Source organism: Nicotiana tabacum, chromosome 22 (assembly GCF_000715075.1).
Source record: "Nicotiana tabacum cultivar K326 chromosome 22, ASM71507v2, whole genome shotgun sequence".
NCBI lineage: Eukaryota > Viridiplantae > Streptophyta > Magnoliopsida > Solanales > Solanaceae > Nicotiana > Nicotiana tabacum.
Window position 1 is genome coordinate 137,411,882 of NC_134101.1, and position 19,118 is coordinate 137,430,999.

Sequence of the window (19,118 nt, forward strand, 5' to 3'; positions counted from 1 at the left end):
AGAGGAATCCTTTAACAATATGTATGAGCCCATTTGAAGTCAAATCGTTTCTCACATATATTCTAAAGGTAGGTACTCTTACCAATTGTATCTCTATACAACTTCCTTAAATAGCTTTATGTCAAATAGTCCTCTGGTAGTCAGGTCGATCCTATTGGCATAGTTGAGTTCAACCATTCTGATGGCAAAGAACTTATTAAATTTTATACTCCCCCCGGGTAGTCCAAGCGTCTAGTATAAATTAAACAATTCTTTCAAATCTAATGCAATAAATAATTTTTACATATTCTCGAACAGTCTCCTGGTTGTGAGGTCGCTCCTTATAAACAAGAAACAAATAAAATTATTTATTTTGATGGATAGCTTTACAATAAAATATCTTATATTTTATTATTAAAGAACTTAAATTTTAGTAGGAGGAAATTGTTATTAAAATAACTTTTAATAACATGATAATCACATCTTTTATAGCACATGAATTTAGTTTAAGTTGTCTACATGCTTAGTCCTAAATTAATTTACATCACATGTAACAATTCAAAATTATGTAACGAACAAGCATGTGACATAAAAACGAAATCCAACATACTTCTAACATGTTTATCATATATATCACATAAAAAGAATCCATGCCAGAATATTAATATTAATTAACATCTCATGAACTAATAACAATTAAAATAACAGTAGAATCTAATAACCTACTATAGATTACCGTCGTATATAATACAAAATTTTAAATTTAAGTTAAGAACTATCTCAATAGTTTAATTTATATGTATACATATTTTATGCACAATAAAATAATATCAATCCATATGTATTCAAACAATTTGACTATTGCACATGACAAAAGTATTATGGTTTGAACTCTTCAAATATAATCTTAAAATATTTCGTAAATAAATTTTAGACACGAGAAATCATGGCTCTGATACCACTATAGTATTGCATATATGTGTTCGTAACACGCAGCGGAAGACAATAACAATCCTAGGAAGATCCGTTCGTGTTTAAAATTTATTTACATGTCAAAATCGGATCTAAGACATACCTGGTGAAGAGAGTCTCGTTTCAAAATTTCTTCAATAGTGCGAAGACTCTATGTGTATCCACACCGAGACCGATCCTTGCTATCAACTCTTTGATCAATGAAACCCGCGAACAAATTGAACGAAAAATTTATGCTGAAATTTTTCTCAAAAATCTCAACTCAAATTAAAAGAACAAGAAATGCTTTTCTTGTAATTGTATTTTCTCTCTTGGCTTTGTATTGCACTCTCACTTTCACAAAGTGATTTTTCTTCTCAAGACTTAGTCCCACAAATTTTCTTCATCACCTTTTATATATAGCATCACTTATAAACCCTTTTTTCTTATTTGGTTGAGGTAACGATTTACTTAAGGTAAAAGTTTATTCCAAAAATAAACTTGATGGAATATTTTTAAGGAAAATCAAAATCCCATTCTAAACGGGTAACTTCAGTGACGACTTTCATGGACTTTCCATGAAGTTCAATTCCAAACATTGGAATCTAACTTATTAGTTTCTCCTAATAAAGAATTCAAATCCCATTCCAAATGGCTTGAATTATCCGAACATCCTTCTTGGGACTATATACGTGAAACCAAATTTCAATTGGATTTCACATAATAAGTTTCCAACAATCTTTATTTTTATTAATATTTTATATAACATATTTTATATAAAATAAGTATTAATAATATATATTACATATATATTTTAATCAAGAGATTTAATTTCTATTCCAAATAAAAAACTTCAATTTGTTCACAATATTAATTATATCCTCTATGCTAGCAAAGAATATAATAATATTTCATTTGAACTAATAACTTTATCTATTTGACTAATTAAATTCTTTAACTCAATTGTCAAATAATAAGTTAATTAATCCTTTAGCAAAGATCAGAACACTCGTTAGTGTGCGACCCCATAGATTTAATACTAAACCAGTAGTAAATTGACCGTATCAATATACTAATCAAGGGTGGCATCTAGCAATACTCCCTAACGACCAGATAGCATGAAGTATACATTTTACTCTCAAGAACCTGTAGAAGAATAAAGTAATATTTCCTTCTGTCCTTATAGCTCTCAGTCACCCTAGGATATGGTTCAACTGTCAAATCCTAATAGGCGACCAACTATGTGTGCATGTCAAATATAATCGACCATTGAATGACCTAAGAAACTGTTTTTCTTCTTTTCATTCAATTGCCCTGGCCAAGGTCTTACTTTGGTCGTTTATAATTCATGACAACATGGAACTTAAACTCATTACCAAGAGTTGACAGATTCCATCTTGATCAATCACTAATTCTACAAGCATTTAATCATATCCAATATCCTTTCAACTATCGCCCTAGGGCCATAGGTGTCTAGTATCAAAGCACAATAAATAACTTGTCAATTACTATGACGATCTAAGGTTAAAGGAAACTCTTACATCACATTCTTCAAGAGAATATCCTATTGACAGTTTATGGTAATTCTAACCATTAGAAATTATCCAATGAGTCGGTTCAATGACCATATCTCTATATGCATCATCTATCTATGTGATTTAATTAATGAGATCAACTAATCTTTATCCAATAAAGACGATCACATAAATATTGATCTAACCGGATTACTAATGTCTAAATTAATAATCCTATGATCAAGAACAAATTTGGATTAAATTATAAGAAACTTCACTCTCATTATCATGATCTCCATCACGATGGTAAGTCTCAAAATTTAATCAAGGACCTTATTAAATTGATCAAGCAATTAATAATAACTATGATAAAAGAATATCAGATGCCATATATATTTTAAGTGAAATAATGTTCACAAAAATATGTTCAAATTATCAAATATGAGATTGGATCTAGGGCACATCTATTACACCCCTAACAAAATATCAGTAATTGTTGTAGTGTTTTATCTGCAAACTATAATTCAGAAGAAATAAATAAATAAATGGAGGTTGAAACAAATAGATTGCAAGTACAATGAAGATTAATTTTCTAATTTCCACTTGAAGCAATTTAACTGTAATTCAATTCCCCTCTGGACAAAAAGAAAAAGAAGACAAATGAAGAAAAAATGGAAGAGAAGAAAAAGATGAGTTATCACGTGTTTGGTGATGGAAAACAGGTATGAACAGCGGAAGCAAAAATAGTTAGGATCACTTGCATGTAATATAGACAATACATAATCACAGATTTTAATCAACCACAAGATCGATACTTATCTCTTGAAGCGTGACAGCGACCGCGAAAAGAGCCTCCAAGCAAGAGCGAAAACGTCCATGGGATCATCTTCCAGTTCCACAGTCTTCTACTGTGTGACCCGAATAATGACCGGAATAAGCGAAACTCGTGTGGGCGAGTTTCTCCTAGGAAAACTGTATATAAAAACATAGCCTCCTTATGGAATGAAACCTCTTTATATAGCCACAGGTTTTAGGGTTTAAAACCTTTTCCTAAACCTGTTGGGTCTTACTTTTCCACCAAGAAATATAATTCCATTTAATTCCTAATTATTCGGTCACAGCAGGGACCTCAATATTTAATTAACGAGGCTTCCTATTATAGACTTAATTCCAAATATCCGAATTAATACTACCATAATAAATTACGAATTATTCCACTAAAAATTCGCAACTGCACTCCTCAGTGCAATTTCAAAATTCTTTCATTAAACATTATTTAACTCCCCATGTTAAGATTCAGATACTAATCGAATAAATTAAATTACTGACAATTTAATTCATTGATTATTTCCTTTAGACCTTCGCTTAACTTATTTCATGTGGCGGATACAAAATCCACCTGCAGGGTTTACACATGAAAACTTATAAGCTTTCATAAAGGTGTATCATCAATCTCTAGACCGAGACATGAATTACATCAACTAATTATTACTTCGCCGATATATATCATCATTGTCCAATTTACCAGGCATATTGACCCACAAAAGAATCTTGCCTTTTAGTAAATCAAAACAATAAATAATATACACAACAATAATAATTATATCAAGATTAAGAGTATAAGTACATTTAATAGCTAGAGAATTTATTTTATTAAGTCATTATAAAATAATTATCTCTACTTGGTCCGTTCAATACATACAAAATGTACTAGCACAAGAAGTCGGAATTAAACCATTCTCATAATCAAGATAAATTATATTTAATCTTGTGCTACAATCATTCCTGATGGTTTGTCCAATTCCATCACTAGATTGTGAACATGATCTTTATACTTATAAGAACCGATGATTTAATCTTCCGTGTGTAAGCTAAATTGTATACACTAAATCATCTACTATATAAGTAACGGACACAGACGAATATATGATCTATTTAAAATTTTGTTAAACTTAAATAATAGTTATTCCATAATAAATCCTATATCCAAACCAAAATCCATGGTTAATAGTATATATCCCAACATTTGGTTGGGAAAAATTGACCGAGTAATTGCAAGAGTAGATCACCTTCTCTATTAGAACTAAACAAAGATATCGATGGAGTGGAAAATGGAATAAAATAAACAAAATAGATTATACATAATCAAGGATCATATATAGATGGACGAGTAATGTTTTTTGTTAGAGTATTCTGTATTGGCGTCATGTAGACACACTAATTAAAGGGGTGAAGTGCTCCCGACCAAGACCAAGAGGTTGTTCATTTTCAGAGGCTGAAATCGATCATATACACACACGTCTTCGCTTTGGTTGAAGGGATTCATCAATATCACCCGTCATGCATGTCTAATAACAGCTCTTGAAGGTGTTCGCACCCTGTTTCAATTACAAAATATTCTCTTTAATCGCATCAAAAAGACATGTATTGTTCACGTTCATAAATAACAGAAACTGAAGGAAGATTAATACCCTAGACTAGATTTCTCAGCTTTCATCATTGTTATCATTTCTTGCATAAACTCGCAGAATTCCTGTTAACATAGGAGTAACAATAAAATACAGTTACTTCTTTAATTGCAGCATCAAAAGCACAGTTTAGTCATATAAGTTACAGCTGAAATGGGAAAGACAGAAGAAGAAAGAAACTGACTATATCATCGATCTCCCATGAGGTGAAGCAACCCTGTGTCATACAGTGATCTCTTCCTCTTGTCCGACAGAACTGCAAATTAATTAACTAATTAATACAAGGTCAATGTAACATATACGCTTAGACGAACACTATTCATCAGCGGCAGATCCAAGATATATTTAATTAAATTTGATGGTGCATGCAAGCTTTAAATTTTTATTAATTAACGCATTAAACTTTACAAATTATGTGTTTAATATCTAACGTGTCAGTCAAAATTTGAGTAATATTTTACATATTCCGTCCAAAATAATGGGCTCAATATACCCGGCCGTACGTTTATATGCTAATTGGCCTCTAATCGGATGTGACTCCCATGACATGACAGAGGGCCGAATTAAAGAGGACTGACAAAATTCTAGATTGGTGAACTTTCAAAGAAGTGCAATAGTTTTATAGAACACAAACAAATCACATGGTATATGATTCATACGTGCAGTTTTGAACTCGACGCGAACGCAACCAAAATGACAAATTCATTCTATTAGGCAAGAACAAAAAATTAAATGAGCACTATGAACTCGATCGGCATGTGATATATATATGTAAAATGCATTTGGTGGGGAGGGAGATTATATTGAGATGCATACCAGAATAAGCCTCTTGAACTTGCTGAAATCTATGTTTAGCTTCTCCCTTAATGCAAGGATCCTTCTTCATCCATCTATCCGGGTGCCATTTAATTTCTTTAACAACACACATAAATTAATAAGACAAATTAAGCACTGCATGCAGAAGATGAAGATCAAGAAGATTTTAGCTTTCAAATTAATTAATACCAGAGCAAGCTTTCTGTAAGCACAGCGAATATCAGAATCTGAGGCTTGTTTACAGATTCCAAGAACAGAATAGTAGCATTGTTGTTAGACATAACTTCCGTTTTCTCAGCGTACAAAAGGGGGGGATATTTATTTGGTGAATATAATACTATACTACTGCCTGGTTTCAGCGTACAAAGAAAAGAAGGTTGTTTTTTGTTAAGGTTTTGGTGGGTGCAAGAAATGAATTTAATAACTATATATATATATATATAATCATGTGTTTCGTCCAAAAGGTAGAGAAACTAAGTGAAGTTGCGAACCCCACAAAAATAACATGAGCCTGGCCCTGCAGTGGAAGGAAGCTGAGTCAGGAGAAGGTTCTAGAGTCTAGACCTTGTTTCTCATCTTAAATTTAACATGACAGTACAAATGTTACTACTATACTACTTTTAGCAAATGTTTGGACTTCCGAAACAAAATGTTACCCACAAATTGTAACAAGTCGTGTGGTGATCCAAGGAGGTAGGGCTTATGTGGTCACTGCCTTCCTTCCACAAGTTTCATGCACTTTATAGCCTTCCTTGTTAGGATTTGTATTAGGATGTGTTGGGTACATATGTTTATTTATGGTTTAAGTGAGTGAAAAAGTTAATTGAGACAACCCAAAATAAATTAATTAGGACGAATCACAGGTTATTACCTTGTGAAACATATTACTCCCTCCGTTCACTTTTACTTACTAAAAATATATTTTCACTTTTACGTATCCACTATATTAAATCAAGAGAAAACCAAATTCTTTTTTCTTATTTTACTCTTATTATTAATTACTTATTCCCCAAATTAGTTCTCATGACGTTTTAAAACGCTATCATTATAAGGGGTTATATGGTAAAATATATACTACAATTATTATTTCTTAAGAGGCGTGAATAGTCCAAAGTGGACAAATAAAGATGAACGGAGGGAGTAGATCACTATTTTTAAGGACATGAAATTTCGCGCCACATACTTAATTAACTAGTTAAGTTTAACGGTGATCATGAGGTCACTGGAATCCGAACTTGAACATTGCAATTTCAATTACTGATTTTCCCCCCTTGTAGATCAGAGTTTTGTTCAATTTTGCTTGCTTGTGATCCCAACTCTTAATAATCTGTCTTTAATCTACTTTTGTCTTCATTGATATCAATAATATCATCATTAAACATACCTTGGACAAAATTGTTTCCCACTATTAACTTAAGGGACGGGTGATTATAATCTGTACAGCCAGGACATCAACAAAAGTAAGAATAAGAAAAAAAAAATAATGGATTCATAATGAACTTTGGTTTTCTACTATAAAAAATGGAAGACAATCAAACTATCGAATATGTGCAAATTGTACATGTCGAATCCTCAAATGTGCCAAAAAATGTCATAGTAGAACAGCCTTTAAGGATCTTCATATTGCTACTTACCAAGGTTTCCAACAAACTGGAACTCTACAAATCTAATGATGTGAACATTACACGCAATGGAATTATTGCCTCTTTCACATGCTCAAAATACACATTTTGAAGTGAAAAAAATCATATAGGCCAAAGACTCTGTGTTAGAAAAAGTAAAACAACTCTCTCACTCACTCTCATAATAACAGAAAGAAAAAAAAAAATAATAATAATAATAATAAAAGAATTGGAAGCAGCTTAGCTCACATCCCTACTTCCTGTTTCCTGCTTTTCGCTTCATTTCAGTTGGCACGGCCTGCCTCCCATTCCGTAGAGGTGTGTGCCCAATTCCATTTGTCTTTCGTGATGGCGAAGGCCCTCCTTTGTAAACCATGTTCCTGCCACAGTCAGCAAACAAAATGTTAAAGATAAATGAGCCCGAATAGAGTAGAACAGATATTGAGGATTCTTATAACCGACCCTTGCTAGTTTGGGGATTGAAATACAGTTGATTGATTGATTAACTACTTATTATGTTATTCTTGAAGTGCAAATAAATCACAAAAAAAAAAAATGAAAATGAGAATACCTTGTTTCTGGGCTCTTTACATGCTTTGCATTTGGTCTCTGGATCTGTGACTCATTCCCATTGGTGAAGCTGTTCAGTTTGGAATTATTGAATTGCCAAAGCAAATCTGGCTCAGACGAATCACTGGTCGTGGCATCAAATTCTTCAAGATCATCAGCAGGAGTAATGTCAAAGTGGTCACTCAATGGGAAAAGATTACTCGATTTTTCTTGGCATAATAATTTAGATGATTCCGAACGATATTTCTGAGCAAAGACATCAGACATGCCTTTTTCAGATTCCCAACATACAAAGGGTTTTCCCACTCCATTGATAGAGTCCTGTTTGTTCACCATGACTTTGTCTACCCACTCACCTGTGCCCATGTCTTTATCATATCCCACATAGTTTTCACAAGGACTGTTGACCGGTGGCCAGGAAGGGGAATTTCCTAGTAACTCATCAAGGTCAAAGCTTTGCGTCTTTTGTCTGAAAGCAGAATTACTTGATACCTGCAACTTAGTAGATGTCAAAAGCAAACTCTTGCAGATTACAACCGCACGCATCAAAAAGGATGCTCCTAAAAAACTTCACTAACGGCGTCTTACGGTCTAGTTTCGGTATAAACTTATTCAAGTCTCATGCTCTTCCAAGCAGGGGCGGAGCCACATAGCTCCTAGACCAACGGAAAATTACGGCCGGAAAATTACACTGTTTAGATAGATAAGAATTAATTTTTTATGTATATATATACTTTGTATTGCATCCCCTTGACTTATTTGTGTATTTACTTCTTTAAATTTTGACACATCCCGACTCAGCTACTGCTTCCAAGTATTGCCTTATCTATTTATTGTTTGAGCTAAAACACCACGAAACACTAATAGAACTCAACAAATTATTCTTCCATTCACGAGTTTGCATTTTGCTACAAATGCACTTAGAGAGACAACCAAGTCCAGAGATTCTACCTCTATATTGCCTACATCGTCCATCGGTCTCCTCTGGATGTGTGAATCGGCCAATTTCTCTCTCTTCTGTGGATTAGATTGAAAGGGCGATGGCTGCATGTTACATGGACTGCTCATTATATGCTGCATGGGAACTGACTCCTCTTCTTTTTTTGCCAAGGCAGCTTTAAGAGTTGCAATCTGATAAAACAACGATATCGTTCTTTAGCACAAACCAACTTAGATTCGGAACAAAAGCAATATGAAAGGATAAAAGGAAAAAGGAGAAAAAATTGAATACCTGTTCTTTGAGCTCTTTGACATCTGCAGAGTCTTTATTTACTCGTGCAGCGCCTAGTTCAACAGTAGAAACACGTTCTGCAAATTTAAGTGTGCTAATTGTTTCTCCTACAGCTTCAGGTTCAGGGCTTATGTGAACAAACATCAGAGTTTTGGCTTGCCCTCCTACAATAAAGTCACATCCCAAAAAAACCAATCTTTATTATACAGAAAGAGAAGAGTCGCAAGAACAATCAAATTTCATCATTTAAACTTATATCCTACCTAGTGAGTCTTGCAGTAGCTGAGTAAGTTTGCTGTTACGGTATGGGACATGTGCATTCTTTTGGGCAAGGGCAGAGATAACATCACCCAAAGCTGAAAGAGACTTGTTAATGTGCTGAGCCTCCTTAAGCCTATCTCCTGTTACTTCAGATTTGTTGACTCTCTCACTTCCTGCAAGATCAACCAAATGCATACAACCACGAAGAATAGCTCCAGAAGTCAAGTCTCGTCCCTGAATACGAACAGTTAGGCAACTGCACATTCAAAACCAGATACACTGATAGAGTCAGCATCTCCACGACAAGTTTCTTTCAAAGAATCTAGAAAGTAAAACAGAAGGTTCTGCATTCAAACCTGTGGGAGCGGCTACTGCGGTCATTGAGTGCTGTTGCACCCACTGAACGATTCTTTTGCCCCAAATTCATCAGATCAATAACGTCGCAAGTTGAAGTTACATGAACCAAGCTTGCATCTGGTACAGTTAGTCCTTGAGAAGCACTACGGATTTCTAATGTAATTATGGGTTAAGGAACTCAGGAAGCTTAAGCACGATGCTCTAGAATAAACATGTGTAATAATAAAATCATATAGCTTAAGGTTACTTAAAAGTTTTGAATATAAGAATGTTTGTTGATGCAAAACATTCAATATGCAGAAGAGGAATAGTAAAGATCATCAAAACATAAGTCACAAGATATTGAGAAGGATATCTTTTGTTTACACCATCAGAAACTAGGAGATCCCTAACTTGCTCATTGTATATCTCGATCATCTGTACAGACACATCATAGTGGAAGGTATCCTTTCTTTGTTCTGCGAGAAGGAATAGATCGCCTAAAGCCCTATAGTTTACTCCTTGACTTTGTTCTGTGATATTCTTAGGCCCCGTCTGAATATAACAAAAGAGCTTCTTAGCACATACAACAAAGAAAATATGATTTTATTTAAAATGGAAATATTTTTCTTTAACTAACCATTGTATAGGTTTTTCCTGATCCTGTTTGGCCATAAGCAAAAATGCAGACATTGAAGCCATCAAGAACTGATCTTATCAGTGGTTGTGTATCAGAAAACACCTCGCCTGCCAAAAAGTAAGACAAGTAAAAACCACTGAAGAAAGTTGAGGGATAACATAATTAAAAGTATAGATGCCAATTTTTATAAAAGGTAAACACAAATGTCATTTTACCAATAATTACGGATGCAACATTCTATACTGTTCTATGTTTGCCATTTACCTTGAGTAGCACAGGATCCAAATACTTCATTGAAGTTGAAAGACTTTCGCCCTTTTCCGTTCTTTGACGGAACACTTATTGTAATGGTGCCATCTTCTATGTGATCCACAGAACTAGCACAAGTAGATTGCCCGGGCAAAAAGGGTCTTACTCGACAGTAAACCCTTATGCTTCCTAATTGAGCAAAAACAGACAACCTTCAGTTCATGGTTGAATAAGAGATGAAGAAAGACACAATGATGGTCTAATATATAAGAATGTTACCTTTAAGATCCTGAACTTGATTATAAAGCTTGCGATTTTCTTCAAGAACTCTATGATAACCAGAAGCTGCATGAGCTAGGCCATTTATGTGCATGCCTATAGTGCAAGGCATAATTAGGTGGAAACAAACTCATTTCAATAAATGCACATAAACCAAAAAAAAAATAGAGAATTGTGCAATATCCCTACCAATATTATGCATTTCCTCATGAAACTTCATCTGCATGAATTGCATACCCGCTTTGGTAGTCAAAAGAGTTTGCTTCAGGTTCTACAATAGGACATTAAAGCTCATAAGAGTTTAGCGGAGAAATTGTTTTTTCCTTGTTCGAGGGTCTAATCGTGCCCGGCAATCTTCAGTTCTTACCTTAATGTCACTTTGCTGTTGGTCAACAATGGCGTATTGCTTCATGTATCTTCTTTCAAGTTCTTCATTTGGCAAGGAGTCCTCTTTCTTCTCTATGATCACATTTCTTTGGTCAACCTAATTGAGAAGGGAAGAAAAAATTTGCAAGAATGAGGTATCATATCTTTTGACATGAAATGATACTTTCTGATTAAAAACAAGTGAATTGTTTCTTTCAGCAAGATCTGAAAAATTAGATACATCACCTTTGCACTGTCAGAAGTATATCTCAAGGTGGATTTGTTACCACAAGAACCAGTTGAATCATCTGTAGTTGCTTTACTCTGATGGAAGGATGTTAAATGGTATGTCAGAGCATAAGACGATGCATATAGATAACATCAAAAAAGTAGAGATACTCTTCTACTATTTTTTATTAGTGTAACAGTAGTTATTGTAAGAAGAAATCAAAGGGCGGATTGCAATAAAAAGGTGTTTATACAAGCATAGAAAGGGAAAGAGAAAACAGAGAACTGAATCAACAGTGACTACTACTAAGGAAGCAGATAATCCAACTTCAACAAATGAATAATCTTGTAATTCAGCAGATAGATGAAAGATGAACTAACCAGTTCAATTTTGCTTGCAACGCGATGCTCAAATTCCTGAACAACCTTATTCAACACCGACTCCACAAGCTGTAGCATGCACAACGTTGATGGATTTTAGAACAAATGGCACTAGATACCAAGTACAATTACACATAATAGCTAATACCTCGCCAACAGTTTACAGGTGGTAAACTGCAGGAATCTGCAGAAAATTCTACCACAACAGGCATATCATATATTAGGTTAACCAAAGATTTCCTATCACTAAACTAAAAGACTATGGAGATTGCTTTTTCTAGTTACTAGTTAACATATTAGCGAAAAAATCTCGGGTGCAGCACTTGATGGTCATGAGTTGTTATGACTTAAGACAATACCGGAGGACAAACTAAAAGAATTTTAAAGGCATCATAGAATATGAATATAGCGGAATCAACCATATTTGAAGAGCTAATCATGTACGTTGCTTTAAATGCAGAAGGTCAGTGACGAGGAACCAAAAGATACCAAACTTGTGAAATGAAAAAATACATGTGGTTTACACGAAGATCAAGAATGAAGATGTTCAACATTTTTTTAGATGTCAAGCTAACAAGGACAAGGTCCAGAGTTAAAAGGTCCCTTACACACTTTATCATCAATTAACTTGCCATCTCCAATTTCACTGACAGAATAATTAACTCCACAAGTAAAATCAATGTCAAGGAAATAACATTTACAAGAACTAAATCCTCAGGCTAGTACAACGTCTAACAATTTCCTACTAGTCTAAAATCCTCAGGCTAGTACAACGTCTAACAATTTCCTACTAGTCTAAATTCACTTGATTGCTTTCCTGCTAGTCTAATAGCCTGTTTTCCCAAAAGCACTTTTTTTTCCTAATTTGAGGTGTTTGGCCAAGCTTATTTGGGGAAAAAAGTGTTTTTGGGAAGAAGCAGAAGCAGAAAAAAGTAGTTTCTTTCCAAAAGCAAAAGCAGAAGCAGTTTTGGCTTTTCTTCTTACCTAAAATACCCTTAACAAAATATAGTATATACCAAAATAACCCTTAAACCTAATACTTAGGATATTAATTTATAAATATTTCTTCTTATTTTTAGGAAAACTTTCTAATATATAGTGACTTTAGGGGTGAATGCTTTTATATTTGTTGAAGGAATTTTAATATATTTAACTTATATTAAAAGAATTAAGTACTTTTTAATTTTATTTTCATATTTTACTTAAATAAAATAAAAAAAATTTAATTATTGCATGTAATAACAAAATTTTGATATTATTTATTTACTTATAATATTAATTATTAAGTAAATCTATTCATGTCCTTATTCGTAATTTGACACTTAAAACACTTTCTAAAAAGCTTGGTCAAACACAAATTATTTCTCAAAAATGCTTTTCAGACTGATTAGCCAAACACAAACTGATTATCTCCAAAAGTACTTTTTTCAAAACCAGTACTTTTTTCAAAACCACTTTTGAAAAAAGTGGTTCTCAAAATAAGCTGATTTCTCCTGGCCAAACAGGCTATAAGTTCACTTGATTTCTTGCTTGACACTACCTACTTTAGCTGAAAAGAGTGAACAGGTGAAAGTACTTTGAAGAAAAATGATGTAGGAGCAAGAAGATTGAGGGCTGAGTAGAATTGCTTCAGCATTACACTACAAAAATCTAAAAGGAAAGTTTATCAAGCTTGATGAATTTCAACTTACATTAGGAACCTCTTCGGGCCTCTTATCAGTTAGAATTGCACGAACAAGCATGCTCAAGGAAGAGCTGGCCTGTAAAGAGAAGATTTGATTAATGAATTGTTCATTGAATTCATTATTCTCAATGCATGCAATGCTTTTTTCAGTCAAGCAGAGCTTACCTACCGTTTTGTTTTTTCCAGCTTCAATTGATGCACCATTTATAGGTTTCTCATACATATTCCTTGACAAAGAACTTGTGAATGGCTCAGAATTTTTCCGCACAATTTGTTTCACAGATGCATTGGATTTTATATTTCCACCGAATTTCCAGACTCCTGTACCACCTTCTTGCTTCCATTCGCTGTAAGATTTAAGTCCCAAAACACAATTCACAATCCTTGATGATTTTCCTCCCTGATAATTTTCAAGAATGCAGCTTTATCACATATTTTATAGAAATTCCAGTAAGTCATGAGAATGCCTATACAATTAAACTAGGACTCAATTTAGTATGAGAGGTATGAAGACACCGGAAATAGATATTCCCAGTTATAATTATAAACTACTTTGGCTCCCATCAAATGAACTAACAATTTACCTGCTCGAGATCAGAAGCCTCAAACAAAGGAATCCCCAATTCTTGCACAGCAACCAAAAAATTTCTAACATTCTCAAAGTACTGGTATGCAGAAAGGGCAGCTCCATCTGAGATAACTGCAGAGTCACATGGACTTTCAACAACCTGCAGTAGTTGATCAATGATAAAGGTCAATCTGGAAAAAACAACAATTCAAGGCCGCCAACAAATAGGTCTAACTTGCAATTTCCTTTTTGAATGATCAATCTCCAAATACATGGCTGAGGGAAAATTAAAAGATTGGTTGATTTCCTTTATTGAAATTACCTTGGGCACAGCTCCAGGTTGAATTTTATTGAGTACATTGCAAAGGATCATTCCACTCCTTAAACCAAGCCTGAATTCTTCCTCAGAAGGTTCAGCTGGCAAATTTTTAGCTCCCACAATTCCAACTATCTTCCTCAGCCATGCTGCTGCTTGATACCTCTTTATTGCTACAATTCAAACATCACAAATTCAGAAACAGTAAAACAAATTCCCAATTTATGCGTCTTTTTAAATTACATGAACAGACTAGTAACAATGGATCTCTAGCCTAATCACACTTATTATCAGCCACAAAATAAAAGACACAAAAAAAAAATCAGTTACCAGCTTCCTCTGCTTTACGGGCATCCACCAAATCAAGATTTTTTGATGGGTTATTGCCATGCTGCTGAAGAACATCCTCTACCACAGACAATGCTCCATAGGCCGCCATTTTTATTTATTTAAGCAAAGAAACAACTACCTTTTCTTGATTATAAATTCCTAAACGTCAAAATTCTCAACTGTACCAAAAACGAAGAAAAAACCCAAGTGGTAAATTGTTTGAAAGAAGCCAAGTTCAGTGTTCAGAAACAAGATCTAACTGATTGGAAAAAGGTAAAATAAAGGTCAGAGAGGATAAACAGGTAAATAAAGGTACAATTTTGATGTAATCTTAATCTTGTATAGACAATGTGAACCCTAGTAAACTGAACACGAAGATACTAAGAAGTAGTAGTAGTAGTAGTAGTAGTGGTGTGTTATGGACTCTGGTGCTGGTTTGCTTGATTCGCTTTATTTTTCTGCTTTATTTGCCCACATCTCCCCACGAAATGCAAGAAAAGCGCTTTATTTTTGCTTTATAGGAGGAGTAAGTGAAAGACTGCTTGCTGCTTTGAATTTGTAGAATTTAGAGCCACGTAGTCCCGAGCCTCATTTGAGCCCAAATTGAAACCATACTCTCTCTGTTGCCTTCTAAAAACGGTATTTTTAGTGCTTACACAGCGCGTTGTACGACTCTTATCGTCCAGCAGGTGGTTAAATATTTGAATCAATTAACAGATGGCCTTGAAAAAATTGCAGCAACTACTCTTTTGATTACATAGTATTTTTTTAATATAAATATATAATTTTAAGATTACGTTTAAGTATTTTTAATCAAACCGAGTCGCGATTATGAGTTGCCTGTAAAAGGGGGACTAGGCCTAACCTTTTACTACAAAATATGAACTTGACAGAAACAAGTTAAAGAAGATAAGAAGCTAGAAAAAAATTCCCATAAAGAGCTCAGAAATATAATGATAATAAAGTTGATTCTTCAAGGTGGCTCGTTATGCCAGAATTATAATGCAATAATTATTTATGTGTTAATTAATATTAAAGGGACTATTATGTGGTGATTAATAAAAAAAATTATTATAAAAAATTACTTACTTTAGGGGCATTGTTGTCTCTAATTAGCTAATTCTCATTTTCTTAATATATGTATTATTATTTCATATTTTATTCCGCATAAACTAATATATAAATCCCTATATAATTAAATAGAAACGATACCGCTAACAAATGATGCACTAGGTAAGCCATTATCATTTTTTCTATTTCTTATGCACCCAACCAAATGTTACATTATTTTATGTGAGACTTTATGTTGAGATTAATTATGCTGCTACAATTAACAAGATGACCCCTAAAGTGTATGTGACATCTTGTATCAAAGATGTTGATCCGTCCATGCTTAAAAAAGCTACTAGATTCGAACTAGTGGTATTCTAGTTTGAATTATAACTACTCGATAATTAAATTTAATTGTTTCACAAGACAGTCGGTCTGTGCTTTACAAAAATAAATAAAAAGGAAAAATCACCAACATTTTGAGATAAAGTCGTAACTTGATACATTTCTAAAAAAAATTAGTATGGAGGCTACAACGTCAGTTTTGTACAAGTAATTTAATAAAAAATCAGTCTTGTCGTTCACACGAATAAATATACTTTAAATTTGGTATGATGACAACAAATAAAGGTGGCTATGATGTCAAAAGTTATAAGGGGAAGGAATGTTTTTTTTGAGTAGGGATGGTAATTTGCTGGGCTCCTCCATTTTCATAAGATTCGTACCACAATTTAGAAGAATCCGATGTGGTAATAGACAAGGCAAAAAAGTAAAATAATTATTATAATAATAATAATAATAATAATAATAATAGTCATAATAACAATAAATTAAATTACAGAAAAGTTAGAGCAAAACTTGCTATACCAATAGCCAGGGGCGGATCTAAAGGGGTGAGTATGGGTTCCCGGGAACCCAGTAGCTTTTGGCTAGATCCCGTATTTGTATTAAGAAAATCTTTTAATGTATAAGAATATTTAGTTGGGAACTCAGTTCTTTAGTCTGGTTATTATAATATATTAATTTAAAATTGATGTAGGAACCCATAAACTAAAAATTTTAGATTCGCCTCTGCCAAGAGCATCAAGCAAAAGCTATATTTTCAAAAGTGTCGAGTATCGTTTTCTTCTTTTTCTCAATAATTATTCAATTCTACTCTATTAAAGGAAGGTAGAATAGCCTATTAGATATTTGTACTTATTTCGGTTTGTCAATCCGGTCTTTTTACTCCACAAAGTTTCATCTAAATACTTTTAATTTATTAAAACGAGTGTTTCAAACCCTTCTAACAGTGTTTGTCTCTCAATCGCTCTATATCATAATCCACGTCAGATAAAAATATGCCACATCATCTATTCCTTTATCCTATTTTTTAAAACCTTTCTCTAAATAGATCTGGTTTTTTATTCCTGAGATTAAATTTTAGCTAGATGATTTATATTAAATAGATCTGGTTTTCTATTCCGGAAAATTAAAGTTTTATTCCTGAGATTATATTTTAGCTAGAGAACATTTGTCAAATAAAGATAAAATAGATCTAAATTTTCTTTCTCTTTCTTGCCTTTACTCTCACCCAAAACCTGCCAAAACAATAAAAAAAAAACTTCATATTATCCTTCAAAAACTCATTGATGTTTCATGACGGCCGATGAAGAACTTTAATTTTGATGGTGGTTGACAACAATTAAAAATGGAGAATGAGGAAGAGGAAGAGGAGGAGACCAGCAGGGGATCTAAAAGTGAATTAGTGAAGTATTTTGATCTTGACAATTTTGTTTAATATCAAAGCTTAGTAAAGAGGAACAGAATGAAGGATTTTGAAGGGAAATGAATAGGGAAGAAAGAAGATAGAAAGAGGGGAATGGGGGGAAGGATTACGGAAGGGGTAGGGTCTTTGGAATTTTTTAAATTGCTTTTCTGTATTTTATTGTTTCTTTTTTTTTTATGATTTTTATAATAACTTTTTAAATCAAAATAATTGATGCACGCCCTTTTAAGAGTGTGTAACGGCGCAATTATCTGACTCAGCAAAATAGATGTCATATAAGCTTGGTCAACGGTCAGATAGGTTTAAAATATAAGTTTTATAAAATTAAAAGTGTCTAGATGAAACTTTGTAGCGTATAGGGATCAAGATGACAAACCAAAATAAGTACAAGTGTTTAACAGGCTATTTAGCCAAAGAAGAAGCGAAAAGTCTTAGCTTTTGTAGAAATGCATGTTCACATTATAAATAGAGTTATAAATTGTGCAATTTGAAATTTCAAAAATTGGCAGCACAGCAAACAGAAAACGATGAATATGTCACCTTCGAAACAACTTAATACGACTGATTATTATTAACCCACCAAAGACCTAAATATACATCTAATGCAGTAGTTGAGAATTCATTTCCCCCCGAAACTACATTCAAAAAGGATTTCAAATATTTGCTACTATTCCTAGTCAAGTTATTTGATTATTAACTACTTTCCTATCCAAAGGAATCGCTAGATTTTTTATTTCCAGTATGAATTTGGGTATCAAATTCTTATGCATTTAAATTAAAACTATGTTTACTCCTGTATTTAAGAACTACATGAGTTATTACAAATCATAAGTTTTTGTACGAAAGTATTGTGAAATTTTTAGTTATAGATAAATTGTTTAAAATTTGCCACCAGATAAAAACTAGAGCATTAAGTGTGTCAATCAGAATCCAATGCTGAATTGCTTAATGTGAAACATGCTTCTGTATGAGTCCGAACTTAAATGTGGTTCTTTTGGACTCAAAATTTTTTTTTGAGTGTAAAAAAAAATTATATTTCTATATAAAACGCGGTTCATAACCGCGCTTTATATAAAATGCTTTAGCATACCGTGTTTTACCTAGTAGCTGAAAAGACAACTATATAAAACGTGGCTCAGTACCGCATTTTATATAAAACGTGGTATTAAACGTGGTATTAAACCGCGTTTTATGTATTTTGTGGGCCCACCAATAACTCTTCTGCGCGTAGCTGACATAACAATAATTCAAATATGTAAAACGCCCTTTTAAACCGCGGTTTACTTCCAAAAATTTGACCTCCCCCCCCCTCCTCCCCGGATTGGGCATTGCCTTATTTAAAGGCGTTAAGGGTTTTGAGAAAAATCATTCAGAAATTCTCCAACTTAGTGATAAATTTTTCTTGTTGTTAAATTCTCAAGCTTTTTTCATAATGTCTAAAGAGCGAAAAGTAAGGGTTTCATTATATTGGGGGTGAGGGGGTGAAGTTGTGGTGGCAAATAACTCAGTGA

At 33.4% G+C, this 19,118-nt stretch overlaps 1 protein-coding gene and 1 long non-coding RNA gene across 3 annotated transcripts; both read right to left on the minus strand.

The window, feature by feature from the left end:
• Positions 1-4,546: 4,546 nt before the first annotated feature.
• LOC107783366 (uncharacterized) lies at positions 4,547-6,313 on the minus strand. The gene is made up of 5 exons (XR_001647442.2): positions 5,918-6,313; positions 5,729-5,824; positions 5,097-5,168; positions 4,916-4,977; positions 4,547-4,822 (listed from the first exon to the last, which is right to left on the minus strand). It is a non-coding gene; the product is annotated as an uncharacterized LOC107783366 (long non-coding RNA).
• A 903-nt stretch (positions 6,314-7,216) lies between these two features.
• On the minus strand, positions 7,217-15,477 carry LOC107783381 (kinesin-4-like). 2 transcript variants are annotated; one of them, XM_075242574.1, is made up of 19 exons: positions 14,790-15,477; positions 14,466-14,632; positions 14,160-14,303; positions 13,745-13,975; positions 13,583-13,651; positions 11,892-11,960; positions 11,529-11,606; positions 11,284-11,400; positions 11,106-11,187; positions 10,917-11,012; positions 10,653-10,826; positions 10,389-10,495; positions 10,123-10,303; positions 9,769-9,925; positions 9,415-9,668; positions 9,152-9,315; positions 8,872-9,051; positions 7,922-8,412; positions 7,217-7,730 (listed from the first exon to the last, which is right to left on the minus strand). In XM_075242574.1, exons 1-19 carry the CDS (start codon positions 14,896-14,898, stop codon positions 7,604-7,606), a joined length of 2,997 nt encoding a protein of 998 aa, XP_075098675.1. In that variant the 5' UTR covers positions 14,899-15,477; the 3' UTR covers positions 7,217-7,603.
• Between the last annotated feature and the right edge of the window lie 3,641 nt (positions 15,478-19,118).